Source organism: Gymnogyps californianus, chromosome 3 (assembly GCF_018139145.2).
Source record: "Gymnogyps californianus isolate 813 chromosome 3, ASM1813914v2, whole genome shotgun sequence".
Taxonomy (NCBI): domain Eukaryota; kingdom Metazoa; phylum Chordata; class Aves; order Accipitriformes; family Cathartidae; genus Gymnogyps; species Gymnogyps californianus.
Window position 1 is genome coordinate 20,863,034 of NC_059473.1, and position 17,837 is coordinate 20,880,870.

A 17,837-nucleotide genomic window follows, 5' to 3' on the forward strand; every position below is an offset into this window, starting at 1 on the left:
GCCCCAAACGTTATCAATCTCACAAGCCCTGGCTTCAGAAAAGGGAGAGTTTCTTTGTAACACTTTATTTCTTGCGATGGTTTATAAGGAGAATTCAAACTCTAATGCCCTGGGACAAAAACTAAATTAAGCATAATCCAGCCTATGATTTACAGCAAAAAAAAATTCTGGACAACATCAAGTTTTACTACATGTAATGGCTTTATGAAATGTATAAATGTTACTGTTCTATAAAATACATTTTTCATTCCAAAATGCAAATTATAATTCATATTTATTCAGGACTTTCCTTTTTAGTGTTTTAAACTTACTTTTAAAAGAAAGACACAGGATTGCAAAATTAAAGATTTATTATAGTGTTTTTATTAACAAACTTTCATTGGAAAGTTCTGGGCGCATTAACATAGGAGGCACATTGGCTTCGATGTTTGGCATTTGACAGTCAACAGAATTGCACTTCACTGTGATAGCCTTGCTACAACAGTGTGAATTTTCACGGCAACCCTCGTAGCGAGCCTCTCTCACTGACCTATTCAGCAGATGTTTTTTATCATTTTGGTCAGCCTTCAAAACTCGGTCATTCTGCAAAGAACGCTGATCTATCTTGCTCTCTGCTTTCTTTTTCTGCTTTGAGAGAGAGGCTTTCTTGCTTTCAACCCCGTTTGCTTCTGTACCACCCTTTTCATCACACTTGTCTGTCTGCTGACAGAATCCCTTTTGGTTATTTGATACACTGTTCTCACATTCAGAGCAACGCACTATTAGAGGTGCTGCGTTTCGGCAGACAAACTGTGAGGAGCTCATCACCTTTGGAACAGTTCTTATGTTTTCCTCTAGGTTCTGATGAGCATGTGAATCTGCCCTATTTATTCTTTGATGTGCCTGAAACTGCTGCACAGACTGGAGGAAAAAATTTTTAGGCAGAGAATTCTGCGTCATCGTTCTTTTGAGCCTTCCTTGAAGGCAACTGCAGTGGAGGACATGCTGGACTGGATGCACGTAACCTTCAGCAGCTTGCTGTAAAGCATTTATAGGAGCTACAGAGCTTTGGATCTGTACGGTTCCCGGTGAAGGAGAACACTGGTAACAGAAGGTGTCACTTAACTGTTGACACGAATGTGGACTCCACTTCACTGCCACTTGCTTATATGCATCAGGACAGCTACACTGCCTGTTTTGAGAGAAAATTGGGCATATGGTGTGTTGGTCAATAGATGTCTGTAGCATAGCTGAACTAGCAACATTTTTTATGCTTTTACTCACTTCACTATTATAGGCTGAATGCATAGGCATGCATGTGTTTTGGGGCCTGCTGCTGAAGAGCTCTGAGCAGATATGAGTTTCTTCGTAAGTCACTTTCTCTGCAGGGTTACAGATACCGGTTTGTGACGCCAGAGGCTCGAGCTCATAGTGCTCATGCTCCGTTTCTGGTTTTTGACTTCTGGAGTCCAGCTGATATTTGCTAACAGGATGTGATTTATTTTGACCTCTGCCTCCTTGGGCTCCTGAAAAGGTCTGAGAGAAGGCATTACACCGCAGTTTTTTTGGTAGTGGGATCTGGCCACAAGTGCCCTGGGGTCCAAGGCATCGGCACATGCACTGGAAGAAGAATGTTGCAAAAGCCCAACTAATGCACATTATAAGCATCATAAAAGTGCCAAGCTGCGTGTACGCCAACACTGTAGAGGGCATCATCATTGCTCCAGCTACAAATGTAGTCAATGCAGCCATTGCAATAGCAGAACCCATACGGCTTAAAGAAAAAATGACTTTTCCCTCTCGGTCAGGGTCAGGGGCTAAGCGATAAGCCACTCCATAATGAACAGCAAAGTCTACAGATAAGCCAACAGCCACTGAAATAGTGACAGATTCTAACACATTTAGCTCCCATCCAAGAAGAACCAGAGAACCTACAGTGACGAAAATAGTTCCAGCTATTGAAACTATTGCATAAAGGCTTATAATTATATTCCAAGTTGTAAGAAGCATTACACTAAATGCAACAGCAACTGAAAGACCCATGGCAATCAGAGTACCATCAGAAAGACTGTCCTGAAGATCATAAAATTCGAGGTTACTCACAAACCAACCATTGCTAAGACCTTCAGGAGCAGAACTAAGCTCACTTGAAATCCACGAGTCCACCTCTTTGTAAAACTGATGCATTTTCTCATAAGCCAGCGTGAAGAGGTAGGTGCTTTGGAACTCCAACACCACTGCCCTGATGGTGTCATTTAGGTCAAAGCGAGGCCCTGGGGTTTTACTATCTAAATGGTACCCTGTGCTTCTTTCTAGCTCCATTATAGCTCTCTTGATACATAATTCAAAAACTTCCTGTTTGTATGGAAAGCTCCAGTGGCTGCAGCAGGGGTAAAGAGATGGCTCATCGCAGTCTTGATTTTCCATCCACTGCTTAAATGTTTCAATGAAGCAGCTTGTGAAGTCTTGTTCTTCAGTCTGATAATAAAATGTTTGATTTCTTAACTTCTGACAGAAACGTAAAATCCAAACCTGTGAAGCTGGGCTAGCGATATTAAAACTGCTATCTAGCTGCAGCTTTCCTTTACTTTTAGGGTTTAAAGGGTCACCATTATCCTCAGGTGTGACACCCCAGATTACTGTAATTGGCATGTGGAGCTCTTCTCCATGGTGGACACGTTCAAACATAAAAAGCTTTTTGTATTCTGCATCATATCGTTCAAATGGGTGAGAAGACCTAAATACCTGAAACTCAGAGAGCTCCAATGACGGCAATTTCATCTTTGGATTTACACACACGATATATGCTCCACCAATTGTTAAGGCAAGGAACCAGAAAAGCCAAATATATCGAAATTTGATAACAATACATGGCAAAACTTTTTCAAAAAATATCCTGGATGCTTCTGAGACTGCAAAAATAATCTTGTGCAACATTTGGCACAACACTGTCCAGCAGTTTTTGTTGTTGTATACCCTCTGCTGAGGTTTCTTAAAGCAACTGAAAATATTGAGAAGATATCGTTCATGTAATACAACTACAGCAGGTAGCCATGTAACCATCAAAACATAATTCACCAAAATGGCAGTGCCGGCATAAACACCAAAACACCTGATTGCTGTGATATTGCTGACATAATTAGCATAGAAGGCAGCAGCGGTAGTGAAACTCGTGACAAACATGGAAAGAGCAGCGTGCTGCAACGTGATGCTCACTGTCTCAGAGGTTCCAGCATGAGGTTTATCAAATTTCGTGTAGTTCCAAACGTCACATAAGACAAAAGCATCATCTGCTCCAATCCCAACAAGAATTATCAATGCCGTGAGATTCATGAATGGAAAGAACTCAAAATTAAATACTACCCGATAGAGAAAATAAGAAATAATCAAGGAACTAATTATTGCAAACATAGTCATCAGCGTGATAAACATGGACTTCGTGTATACACACATAACTAATAAAACAATTACAATGGCTATGGCAGGATACACAGTATCCATCAACAGGTAATCTTGAAACAATCTATGTTTTATTCCAAACTCAATCCCTGTGACAGTTGTTACACCATCAGAAGCGTTCCAGTTCTCAAAGTTATCTAGGTAAATACTCATCATGCTTTCCCCTTTCTCAGTCGGAGAGAAGAGCATGCTGTATTTTAAAGCTGGTAAGACATAGTCAGCTGTCTTTGGGCTTAGAAAATCCTTGTCCACTAGATAGTGAAGGATCTGGTAAACAGCGTTGTACTTGGTACATTTGCGAGGCACATTTGTACACTTGAGTTGGTCCTTCCTTTTGGCATTCATATCCCAGCAGTCCGGCCCCAGGGTTCCGTTGTAGTAGTATTTGGCACATGTGCGAAGCAGCTTTAGGGTGTGAGAGACATCCCGTTCTACAATTTTTTGACACGATGACCTGTTGTTTAGAATAGCAACATAATTGCCCAGTGTCCAGCTGGGACAGCATGAAGCAGCAGTGGCTCTCTGGCAGAGATCGCCAAACTGGGAATGGGATCTGATCTGTATAAAAACAGGCAGGGCAAAAAATCTGGTTTAGAGTAATAGTCTGAATTATTAGAAACATTCACCCACAAAAAAAAATCCCAAAGTGATGAAAATTCAGCTTACGGTCCTTTTGTGTTAACATTGTAAATTCTTATTTCCACACACATTGTTTTTGATCAGTATCCTCTTACATGCAGCAGACTAAACCAGCAGTAACTCAGTATACTGACTTATCACAGTGGCATAAAATTGGCAGAAGCGTTAAGAATATTGTAATTCTATTGTTTGAAGATGCACCGAGGTGGTTTTTTTTCCCAGACTGAGGACTGTTAACTCTCTTCTATTATCTCATGCTATACTCCTGAAAATAAACAATCAGCCATACATCAATGAACTTTCATTCTGCTTGGAATCACATACTGAAGTTCCTAGGAGAGACAAGGACTTACCATGCAGAAAGAAAGGATGTGACAGCGTGACGACTTCCATCATCTGACCTCTCTTCTACAACCCTCACTTTGAGTCTTTTTTAGCTCTTGTACAGCTGACAGACATTTCTCCCAACCAGGTCAGCCTGCCACCCAGGCACTGTGTGTCCCTAAGTCATGCAGGATTTCCAAGGCACAAGCACAAGATAATTCCGCTGTGGCATGAAGCACCCCAAAATAAGCCCTGCTGCAGAGACAACAGTCATGCCTCTGAATGCTGCACCCACTGTGGGACGAAGTCCCAAGAGTTGACTCAGGAGCGGAGTGGAGGAAGAAGCAGCAGCAGCAGCAAGGCCAGAGAAATCACGGGGACAAGCAGGCACCAGTGGCAAGTGCAGACAGGGCACAGAGCTGGGTCATGGGGGAGGTCTGCTGTTGTCAGCTCAAGTGACTGTCCAAAGCCTAGGAACTCCTACCAGAGCTTTACAAAAACGATAGCAATTTTAATGTTTTGGTTAAGGACTCTCCTTAGCTAAATGAGTGTTAATCCCTTATGTGGATACTCTTCTTTCACTTCAAGAATATTCCAGATTTAGTTGAAGCCAGTAAGAGCACGACTTAGCTATATCACCATAAGGCACTTCTAGGCAAAATTGAAAGTATCTATAAAATGGAACTGAAACTCTTGAGTAACAAGGTTAGATCAGGGAAATTTTCTCAAGTTGGGAAAACTCAATCTTGATAGGACACAGGGAATAAAGGTATTAAAAGCCCGAACTTCTGGCTTGTTATATGTGACAAATTAGAATTAATCCTTCAAATAGTTAGGTATATGTAAAATTTCAGTCTTAATCAAGTTACATAGAATGAACACATATTAATACAGTCACATTAATAAAGCCATGTGCTTAAGAGTTTACAGGATTGGCCCCTGAAACCATTATCCATGTATGTTTTAAATTTAGGTGATCTGAAATATACCACTTTGCTTTTTTTGTTTTTTTTTTTTTTTAGCAAAATTGCACAGGTTTATTATTAGCAATCCTCTATAATGCAGACAAAATAACTGCACTTGGGGATTCTCATGGCAGTTATAAAAGCTTTAATATGGACTTAATTTTGTCAACCAGTTTCTGAACAATAACAAACTGGCATTCCAAAAAAACAGGATAATTCACATTTGATTGTTTCCAGATAAAAACACTCACACATGCAAACTCAGGAAAAACTGAACAACCTACTAAATAAAAGGAAGCACTGGAATAGCATATCTGTATTTTTCATGGCACATCTCCAGGTTAATCCTATGAGGACATAATAGGCAAATTGGGAGGAAAGGGTTGTATTGTCTTCTCTATGTATTCAAGTTCAAGATGGGACAATGAGGTTTATATGCTGTTCTTCAACACTTGCTGCAGGCCATAAACATTCACTGGTAAAGTAACTGTTGCCAAAGATAAAGTAACATGAGCTGGCAGCTGGAAATTAGAAATTAAAATACAAAATTTAGCTCTGGATAGCTCATTAAAATACTACGTAAAATGTTAATATATTGTAGCACTGGGCTTTGTTGGTGATCCAAAGGAATTGAAAAGGCCGTTTTGCTGTTGCCAGACTTGGTCTGCCACTGGCAACATTTTCATTTATTTTGGAACAAGTAAGGAAACCAAGCTGTGCAACCTGCGCACATGCTGTATCTGTGGGCAGATCTGCCCAAATGGATCTACGCAGTGACACAGAATCACAAATACATGGTTTTGGGGAAGCAGTCTGACGAGATCATTTACAGTCTTTGAAGTTTATAAATAAAATAACTGTTTACAGTTTATAGGGAAAACATTCTGCAATTACCAGGCGAAAAAAAGGGCTCCTCTTATCCAAGTAGTAAGAAATTAGAACACCTCCTATATAAGGTATATATAGGAAACTTTGTATATAAAGTTTCCATGAAGATTATAGGACTACCATATGCTGAGCAGCTGCAGGATGGAGCCCCTAAGTGTCAGTAAAACATATAGTTAAAGTAGTTACAAGCAGATGGGAATACAATTAACACATAGGGGATATATTGTTAGTTCATACTAAAGCAAATACTAATTGGTGCTGAAATCGTGCTTATCATCAGAAAAATACATAAATTCTAAGGTTTGCATTTCCAGAAAAGTGTCTGATTTTCCTGTCTTTGAATACAGAAAGCTTTGCCACTTATTTCAACAGAACTGTGGCCCTAAACAAGCATGAATTCAACAACAAAAATAACTACAGCCCGAAGAGAGTCTGTAAGACCAGAAGGTCACTGAAGTCATCGATTTCTTCCGATAGCTGCAGTGCAAGTCAGCATACTCTCTAGGGACTGGCTGCTAGCAGAACTTAGCATTCAGAAGTGGGACATTTCACAGCACTTCATGAGTTCTAAAAAGATTTAGAAGTGCTCAGAAATTGTTAGAAAGTGTTAAAATCGTTTAAACATGTTATTTGTAAGTAACAAGCATTTTTTTTAAAAATTAATGAAAAAAGCTTCAGCCCTTTCTGAGCCCTGAGTATCTAATTTTTATTATAAATTTACATACATAGACCAGCAATAATTGCAAAACCTAACCATATCAATGTTTTGTCTACTAACTAGCTATAAATCAATGCTGCTATCATGATGCACCGTCGTTCTGCTCAGCTGAGATGTCTGATTACTATATTCTTAAGTATATACCTAAATTACAAAAAAGATCCATAGAAACATTATCTGCAACAATATTCTCTATAAATATCTACACAACTGTGGGTGTAGCTGAAGTAGCCAACATATAATTTTCTGAAGTGTTCTTATTTCAAAGGAAGAGCTATTTTTATGGATACAAGATGTGTGGTGCTTGTTTTGTTGAAGTAGTTTCATCCTTCCCTCAGAAAGTAAAGCAGTATTTGAAATAATACATTATTATCAAAGTGTGCATATAGGTAGGAAAAAAAGAAAAATTCCTCAGGAGTAATGCAACCATTACAAAGATTATTCTTCAGAGGTAATTAACTGTCTTTATTCTGTTATATAGAAATATTTTTTTTTTTTTATTCAGACTGCATTGCTTTGCAATGATCTATACTACCTGGGATTTACCTGCATCAGCTGTCTATGTGACTAAACTTGTACAGTTAAATGCACAGATTAGCATCTCCTCCCTCACTCTCAATTTTTAACCTTGTAAAAGGTTATTCTCCACTGTATCTCCTGATTGAACTGGCAATATGATTACTCCCTAGCTCAGTTCATTCAAAACTGAGCTGGGTTAGTTTAAATACTGTACTTTGCTCACCTGGCTCATTCTGATTGAAAGAGATAAAGGGTAATCACATGAGCCATCCTGTTGGTGCAATAATCTCTCATGGGGAAATAAGGAACATTTCATGAGCATGTGAGGACAAAAACCACTTACACCAACAGAGGCCAACCAGGACAAAATGCCTGTCAGCAGACTGCCAAGGCAGATTCATTATACAATGTTTCACTACAGCTCAACATTTTACGCAAGCAAATGCCAGCTGTTAGGGAAAACAGTTTGGGAATTCACTAAATTAATACAGTTGCCTAAAAGGCAATGATAAACAAATCTAATGATGAAAATATCCCTCATGAAATAACTGTGGTATAATATGAAGTTAATTGTTTATGATTATTTTTGTTTTGGAAGAGAAAAAATTGGAAATAAACAGATCATTATTAATAGAAGAAAAACATACTGCTTTACTTCCATACAAAGTCACTAGTACACAAAAATTTACGGTTACTCAGCTGTTCAAAGGAGTTCACTCCAGCAAGTGACAAGCTTACATTTTACAAACGTACCATCTGAATGCTTATTTTATTTTAGCCTTTGTCAGTTAACTTTCATCAGTTGAAACCAGATATCGATTTCAATCAGAGTGCTAAATTACCTTCTAACACATGCAAAAGAAGCTATGGTAGCCTCTGAAGCTGGCTATTACAATGGTTATTTTGACTTTGCAAGGTACTGAGTACAAGGAAAGCCAAGAAAAATTACAATGGGACCAGACAGACAAGGCCAAAATGTAGTCTTTCATTTTCTCAGTTTTAAAGAGAAAATTAATATTACTCTGAAAGTATCACTATCCACATCTAATTCATTGGGCTATATTTCTAGCTATCGTATCTATGTTCCCTTGATGTCCATCTGCCAACCTATTCTCTTTTGACCTAAAAAAAAATAAAAATCTGAGTGACCCACTGGGTGTCAGAGAAAACTGCATATGCTATGAGGATGCAGCCAGTTCACCTGAAGGTGAAAAAGCAAGAAAAATTAATTACTTGCTGGGAAACAAGAACAAAAATCCATGGAATAATATTCTAAGAGGAAACACACAGCAAAAGTTAAGATAGTCCCTTCTGCAAAGAAACTTCTGAAGCAATCCTCTTCCACCCCATTCTGGATGGTATTAGTAGCAAAACCAAATAAATTCCCCTATATAATCTGATTAACAAATTGAAAGTTGCTTTTTAACTTCGTCTGCATGCTAACTGACCATTCGAAAAGGATGTGAACAATGTGAAGTCCTCTCATGTGCTACTGGATGGCAACGGGCAGCAAAACAAAGTTTCAAATACATGCTTCATGTCTGCAAGTTAAACAAATTAAATGCCTTCTTTACTTACCCTCAAGTTATCTACATTGCACATTGACTTAATTGCATTCAAATTCCATAAATTCTCTCCTTCTGTTGATGTAAACACCACTCGTGAATAGCGATCACCTGAAATTACAGGAGGGGGGTTTTATAGATTGTTTGGGTGTGTCTGGTATCAAAGACAGACAAAATCCCACCATTCAAATGACACAGATGAAATCTTTGTCAGGTCATGGGAATCCACCTCCTTTTCAAGATGAGCTATTTATCTGTAAGACTCAGACCACATGAAAGTTTCCGTTTCTTTAAAGTGCTTATAGTAAATACGGCATCTTCAATACTATATACCACTTAGAAGCTCTACACACTTCTATTCAAGCAAACTATCTTCTGAAATATGACAAATAAAAATCAAAAGATCTAATCAGCAAACTATGAAATTCTTGGCACAGCATAATGGCAGTACACAGATAATAGTAATCAAAGGCTGATTTAGTAAGTCATTTGGGAATATAAATAATAATTATAAAGCTGTTTCTCCAAGAATGTTTTTGCTTTAGAAGCAAATGACTGCAGTGGAAATTGTTGTGATATCCTTGAGGCCATTTTTAAGAATTCTACAGTTTAGACACATACAGCTTAAATTACAAATTAAATCACATTTATTAGAAGACAGCTTTTAGGAAAGGAAATAATTACTTAGTGGCAGTGAGATCTTTATGCACAGCTAACAAGGGAAACATATATACAAACACAAATATACAGTACTGCATAACACAATATGGTACTTTGGGTTAAGAAACATTATCACGTTAATTACAATATTCCAAAAACCAAAAGGCTGAATTTTTCCCACTGCTGCGAATGTGCAGAATTTTTGTCTTTCACAAGACTCAGGGGTAGTGCTTTATGATCTCTGACCGTGCTTTAGGATCAAGGAAACTCAAATCTGCAGGTCCTGGAGCAGACAAAGAAAGATACCAGGAATGACGGAAATGGGTCAAGAGGAAATCAACTATTTTCTTTACATAATGGACTGGCAAACTTTCCCATAGAAGCGCAATTCCTTCATGACTGCCACAACTGAGACTATGCAGAAACAGTAATGGAAAGACTGAGAGTGAGACTATGCAGAAACAGCGGGCAGGACAAGAGGAGTTAATTCTGCTTCAAGTTGCAGTTAATGCTCAGCAGAGTTTCGAGTACATTTCCTCTTCCTTACACAAGATATGCTTGGTCTAATATGGTTCTGCTCACGGGAGCAGAAATGACGACCTTGCTCACATCCTCTCACTTAGATGTAAGACCATATTGTAATAAAAAAAAAAAAAACAAACCATAAATCTGTTTTTCACCCCGGTTTTTACTGGTCATTGCTCTCTCAGATCAAGTAATATAAACAAATAATTTCACAATTATGTTTTTGTGCTCTGTTATCAGTCCTCACATATTGAAGTAGCTGCAAAAGAGCCCAGGTCATTATATGAATAAGGGCAAGATCTACATCTGCTAATGCATGCTCTCTGCCAGAACAGGACTTATCAAAGTTTTGCAGTATGCCTTGTAAAAAGTCAATAAAGACTTCTTTGTCTTTTTTGTCCTGTAGTTTAACTTAGACAGCTTCATAAGCCTTCAGTACTTCAAGGTGGGTTTTTTTTTTACTTTTATTTCTTTGAGGAGGGTGTTTTGTTTGGGTTCTTTTGTGGGTTTTTTCCCCCTAAACAAACCCCTAAATTCTGTATAAGATATGACCTGTGGATGTCTTTTAGGACATATACAGGAAAAGTATTTTAATTTCGGTTTCTTAGAGTTAAGTTAATGGCACAGATAAAACATAACTCCTTCCCTAGTGTGAATTAAGCACTACCTCTACAGTCATACACAAAACACTGCTTTTACAATGATCAGCATTACCAATAACCAATAAAAATCTTTACAGGAAATGGAATCACTTAAAAGAAGCACTTTAAGTAAATACAGTTGCTTCCTAGGAAGAACCAATAAAACACATTTCAGCCCAATTTCTTCAAAGACTTCTGCACACAGAAAGAAGGTGCTTATTGTGACTACACTAAGCAAAAAATATTTTCCTAAAAAGGCACACAATATACAGAAGACCTCAGAAATCATTCAAGTGGCAGAAGTTTTTAGCCTTCCTTACATCATTTCTCCACTTACTTGGAATATCGCAGAAAAATGTATCCTTGTGGAAGTTCCAGTCTGCTTGCCTCTTATCTCTTTCGTAGTGATCATCTGACCACCTGTCATCTTGATGACTAAAACAGAATAAATAGTTTTACCTTACCTTAGCAAAGAGATTGTTAATAGAAGGAGCATCCAAACAAGTCACACATCTTAATAGCTCTTACATATGAGAAAACATATTTTTACCAATGTGACTTTGGTATACAAAAATTGAAATGTTCATTGAATTTTTTGTTTATATTAGAGACTTCAAAGGAAATGACATTGAGCCCAGTACTGAAAATATCCATAATTCAAAGTGCAAACTAGAACTACACACTTTTTCTAAAGAGCTTGTGATGGGAACTATCTAGTTCCACATGGAAGGCCTTGAGAATTGTAGATGATCAGATCCAATATTTATTGAAATCAGTGGCAGTACATATGTTAACTTCAGAGGGTACTGGAGCAAGCACTATGTACATACAAAAAAACCCAATAAAATAAAATGCATTTTTAATACAAATTCTTACCTTTTAGCTTGTTCATCTGCATATTTGAAAGGATAGTTTGCAAGTGTTGCTTTGTACCCTGTGTTTTTCACCATATTGTTCCATGTGACCAATCTCTGTCCTATGGCCGTCCCTCTTGGTTCAAAACCCTAAGAGAAGAGCATCACAAAATTCCATTAATACTTTTCATTCTTTAGCTCAAACGGGAAAGTGGAAACATGATCAAAGTGATGGATAGTTTTCCTTATGAAGCATAGTTACTCCAGGTATCTACTTTTAAAGGTAAAATGCTTTATGACAGGTCAGACAAAATAATGACCAACTGTATAGAGTGACAAGGGTTTAAGAATTCTTGCACGTACTACTTCTTTCCCTGACAAGTGATGATGATTTAGTCTATCAAACATTCAATACTTAGTTTTCAGAGCAAGGGCATTCTACAAAGTCCTCTTTCTGTAGCTCAATTATCACTCTACTGATTAAATATGATTAACAAACACTCAAGTATATCTTCTCTATTTCTCCAAGAATAAGGCAAATCTTTAAATAATTCTGAAAGTGACTTTGAAACAATTTTAATAACTTGGCTGTTTTCAAGAAATATCCATTACATATGAATATGTACAGATATACGTTACTATAATACAAATAACAATAACTTACAGGAAAAGTATATTTTTATTTGAGGATAATAATTAAATACAATATTTTCAATAAAAATCCTGAAAGCTACTCATGGGTAAGGCAGCTCATGAAAAGTAAGAAATGAGCGCAGTATTTAACAGAATCTGATAAAAATTACTTTCAGTCTTTCAATATGGATATCATTTCATCCCCAGAAGGCACTTAGAATCCCCTTTCCTTTAATAGATCCTGGCCCTCACTCTTTGAAACCTGATTTAGAACGTATGGTCTGTGTTGTATTGTGCTGTACATCTAAAACTGGGATGAATTTACATTATTCAATCTACAGCAGTTCTGCTGAAGGACGTATGACCTTTCAATTGCAAAATGCAGAAGGAATTTAAACTAGTGGATAACACTCTCTGATGGCAAATGCATCTTTGTATCACCATTAGCTGCTCCAATGTCAAGATTTAATACTTTTTTTTTTTTTTAATTAGAGGAATTACAAGGCTCTTTAACAACCCATTTCTTTCATGGATTCATTAGACAGAACTTGCTTCTGCAAGCTTAGTACCAGTTCAATCTCTCTAGAAACTGATTCCAAACAGATTCATAGTACAGGGAACCTTTTCAGGCATGTTAAGAGTCAGTTTTTTCCTCTGGGCACATCTCAATTTAAGAGGAATGTATCAATTGCTGTACTTGCATCTGTTTACTGGTATCACTGAAAAAACAGCAAACCAAAAATACTTATTTGACAGTGCAATTGATTAATATTTACCTACCAGCAATGGATCAGAGAAATCTGGAAGATCTGGAACTAATATTCCAACAAGCGCACACACCACTATTAACACAGTACACATGCCCAGGACCACCACAGGCCAGTCGGCTATCAGCGCAGCATAGCTACATGGAGAGGAACAGAGAAAAAGATGTTACAGAAATAAAAGTTATACACAAAATTAATCCATACTTCTCTAAAGAACCATGTCGAAACACTGATCTGTTTTCTTTGTTATACTTACAGGAAATTAAGCTAGCTATCACAACTGGATGGAAACCGTTTGGAAACAGTTTATTTCTACAGTGTTTTGGTTTTTTTTTAAAGGAAGAAAACAAACAAAAAAACCCCACTTTCTATCAAATCTCCCTACTGAAACTTTCTATTCTTATATAGAAAAGCTTTTCACATCAGACTATTATTTTTTCCCCCAGCGTTCTGACAAAAATGCAGGCTTTATCTTAGATTTTCTTTGTGCTGCTATAGAGGTGATTAACTATGGGCTACTGAAATAGATATTTCTGTTGTTTAGTACATGTTCAGTATTTAAAACTGCCATAGCAATAATTTACATAAAATGCTTTTACATAAAAAATGCAAAAAAAGAGAGCATATGGGAAGTGAAAACTGTTGTTTAAGACTAAACACAATTTTTTAATATAAATACTTTTCCCTTAACTTTATACTCAACTTTTTGCATGGATCTTATCCATGGTTGGGGTCCACTAGAAAATAGATGCTTTGTTAAAAATTTAATGATGGAAAACATCACAGTTTCTTCTTTGAAAGCTTAAGCTTTTTAAAGAAAAATATCAAAGAGAGGAAAAATCAATTTTAAAGTAGAACCCAAAAGAAAGTATTTCCTCTGTATTTAAAAGTCATTAAAAAAAAATACTCAAACCCTATATACTAATGATCCATAAAATCTGTTGTAAATTCAAAGGTGCAAGGGAGTTGCAACATGATACATAAACTAAATCAGCATTAATTGTTTAGTCTTCTAGTATAACACATATCCTTGGATTTTAACTCCTAGTTCATTCTAAATTTTAAGAGTGTAACAATTTTTATATGCAAATCTAATTTTCATAATTTTCATAAAATATTTTTAGTTTTGTTGACAGAAAAGTATCAGAAAATAAAATGAAACCCAGAAATCTTAATTTCTTGCTAATTTTTCTTACAGTAAAGACCTGAATTCATAGAGTTTACATTTCAAGGGCAACATTGTCTAATCTTGGGAGCAAAGAGAATACAGAAAGTCCCATAAAGTTTAAAAGGCATTAGAAAAATAATTATAGGCTATGAATCATTCTATACTGATAGTCTCTGTACACACTAAATATTGATCAAGAAGATTTATACTCTTATTTCCTCCTTAACTTACATGCAACATAACATGAAAGTTTATAGCAGAGCGCTCCTTTACTTATTTCTACTGTCTTAAAAGATTATGGTTTTCAGTTTCGGACAACTCATTATCTAATCACAGTTCAATTATCAGCTCTACAGAAATTTTCTGTCCCATTGCTAAGAAGGGAGGTAATGCCTAGCTCCTCACTCCAGCAACAGCTTCGCAGTTTTCTAACTGTAAAATCAATGGCAGTGAGCAAGCTTATTGCTGACTTTCCATAGCATGTGGAAGTAGGTATGGCCTAGGGGTCTAAGCACAGCTTTAAGGAGCAAGGAAGTCCAAAGCATTGGGTGTATCTCAATTTCCCATTAGGTAAATGTGGAATAATTCTTACATTCTCACACAAGAGGTTAATTAGCAAAAGCTTGAAAAGCAATCTGAAGTGTAAGTTTTTATTAAAATGAATCACAAAGGGGCAGCTTGCCAAATGAGCAATTGTACAAAGTAGGAGTGAAGGGAAGTAAATGACCTAATAGAATTTTCCTATTTACAGGACTAAATGTTTTCATAAACACCAAGCTAGATTGACTAGCTATTATAGACATTTGCTCTGAAGTCATAAAAATTCTACCCAAAAGATTTATTTTCCTATTCATCACTATTGCCAGATTTACCACTTTGGCATGTTGTCTCTACTTCCATTCTCAGCTGAGCAGCTCTTAAATTGGTTAAATTCTTCAGTCACCAGCTGTAAAAGAAACTATGTCCTAGGTAAAGTGTTTAACGTGTTAATAAGCCACATACACAAAACAGTAAGTGCTTGTTTACACCTGCAAATTTGTCCTGTTTCTTGTATCACATACTGAAATTCAGATAAGCAAAGCTGATCTGGGCTAGAACATCAAAAAGGACTAACCACGCTGTATTTTAATTTTATTTGTCTGCGCATCATTTGGTGCTGCTGAGGGCTCTGGCTCCAACCAAGTTGCCTACAGCCAGCCTCGATCCTAACCCACCATAAGTGGCTAAACAGATGGCAGTTATTTTATTTTTCAACCATTAAAAAGCCATAAAATGAGTTAAGTTACTTTTTATTTTCTCTGTGAAAAGTAAGCCACTGCCCTGACTTAGATTCTGTGTAAATGACCACTTGCCTGAAAATGTCCAAGTCCAAGAGAAAAACGCTTAAATCAATTCCTCAGTCAAGGAATCACATTCAGCATGGACGTCCTTAGTGCTAAGCACATCCTTTAGTACTTTTCTAAACCAGGATAACACCTCCTGCTTTTTGATGCCTAATTAAAACTACGGTTGTGCAATGAGCTAGACATATAGCTACACTGATACATTATCTTCTTTTTTTTTTCTCCAAACTCTTCAAGCACTAAATGATGAATTCTCAATAACTATGACACTGACTGAAACCTCTTTTATATGCCACTTTGCCCCCTGCTTTCAATCTAGTTGTTAGAATGGTAACACTACTTTAAGCTGCCTTGTACCATTAAAATACATATAATTTTCATTAATTTCTTTCCTCCTGATGTTTTTCACACACCTGAAAAAGGCTTCCCCCCCCCATGTTTTAAAGAGTTAAAAATGCTTAGGAGATACAGTAAGCAATTCAATCTATATTTATCTCACCCATCTAGCACCACTAAAAGACTGGTTTCAAGCAATTTGCCCCAAGGTGATCTAAGACCTCAGATGCTTTCTTCAAAAGGAGAAGGTAAAAAAGTTAGTGTTTACTTTTCCTTCCCATTTTAAGCTACAGCATAACATGTGGATAGTGTTAAACTTTTCAATTCAGCACCTATATGCAGACATACTCAGGTTAAACCACTACCCAGTCTCATATAAAGAGACAGAAACATACCATATATAGTTTCTATATCATAAAGAGATAACTATGAGTAATAGGTATTTGTGTGATTGAATTCATATTAACAAACAGATTCATATAACTCAAACCAGATATTTAGCAAACAGGCCTGTTCTTTACTGAAAGCAAATCCTAAAGATGAATTATGTTTTTAATGTATTTTCGCTTGAGATGGTTTCTTGTTGCTATTACTGATGCACTAACAGTTTTAGATAAGTTGCTTTGTTGTTTTCTATGACCCTGCCACTCTTCAGAGCATATACGGTCCAAACCTAGTGTTCCTGATTGCGTGGGGTTTCCGCTTTTACGAAGCAGAAGAGATCATTACGATGACATCTTCTGAACTTTTCTGTCAGGTTGTTTTATCATTATTGATGATACAACCAAGCTGCTTCTCAGAATAACCCTTAATCAAAAAGGTCCTGAGTCACAGAGTTTTTATGCTTGTGCAGATAGTGTACATACACACAAGAAGAATGGCATGGATTGTAATAAAAAATGCCACAAAATATTTGAAAACAAGAAACATTGAAATCTGCATAGATTTTAAAATTCTGGCCCAGTATTTATGGAGAGACTACTTGTCCCTCCATAAATAGAGCGCATGAGTTTGGCCACCTTCTGTGGTCTATCCCCTTCCTGCTCCCCCAGGATTCACAGATGTGTGATTAGGGATGTTAAAGAGCTTGTCCCTGGCTCCTTCTTTCAGTGTTTATTTAGGGACCCACTGTAGATCAATTCTTCTAAACGTTGTTTGAACTTGCTGATACTATCTGCCTCCCCAATCTCCTGTGGCAGTTTCAGAAATTCACTACCTGCTGCCTAAAGAAATACTTTTTTCTTTTAAATCTGCTTTAATTTGATTGTCTACTATTTTCCTTGAACATTCCTTACTCCTGCATTGTGAGGGGAATAACAGCTTTGCCATCACCTCATCTACTGCCTTTATGATTCTGCAAACCTCACATGTGACAGTATTAGACCTTACCTTTTTGGTAACTTGAATGGCCTGGCTGGCCTGGAAGGAGGGAAAAAGAGAGTAATTGAAAAGATGTGAAATATACATGCACATGGCAATTTGTTTAATTCTTCCCATACATGGATAAGCAAATAAATTACAAAAATCAGATATTTCAGAATATGAATTATTTTAAAAGGCATACAGTCATATTCAATTGAGTCTTTGCAAACAAGTAATTCAGAGAATAATTACAGCTACAAAGACAGGTGGGTTTTCAAAAGTGGAATTTTATGCAGCTGATTTTTGGGATTACTATTCCAGAGGCTTTTCGAGTTTTCAACAAGAGACCAAATAAACTAACATGATAAAAATTCAGTACCATTGAAAATCATGACAAAGTTTGCATATGATGGGAACAGACAACCAAAACACCATGTTCTGACATTGCAATTCACAAACCTTCGTAATTGTCCTTCGTAATTCCATTACAAA

The 17,837-nt window shown here is 36.9% G+C and overlaps 1 protein-coding gene across 3 annotated transcripts in view; it reads right to left on the reverse strand.

Annotated features, from left to right (window-relative positions):
* Positions 1-332: 332 nt before the first annotated feature.
* DISP1 (dispatched RND transporter family member 1) overlaps positions 333-17,837 on the reverse strand; it is a 37,240-nt gene continuing 19,735 nt past the window's right edge. For 2 of the 3 annotated variants that reach the window (XM_050894671.1, XM_050894670.1), the window contains 6 exons: positions 17,373-17,402; positions 13,150-13,273; positions 11,759-11,886; positions 11,220-11,317; positions 9,070-9,167; positions 333-3,996 (listed from right to left, as the gene is read on the reverse strand). In XM_050894671.1, coding sequence (XP_050750628.1) covers positions 352-3,996; positions 9,070-9,167; positions 11,220-11,317; positions 11,759-11,886; positions 13,150-13,273; positions 17,373-17,402 — 4,123 coding nt within the window. In that variant the 3' untranslated portion in view covers positions 333-351. Of the gene's footprint in view, positions 3,997-9,069; positions 9,168-11,219; positions 11,318-11,758; positions 11,887-13,149; positions 13,274-15,176; positions 15,234-17,372; positions 17,403-17,837 lie in introns of those variants that run through there. The other variant, XM_050894672.1, reaches the window with a different exon arrangement.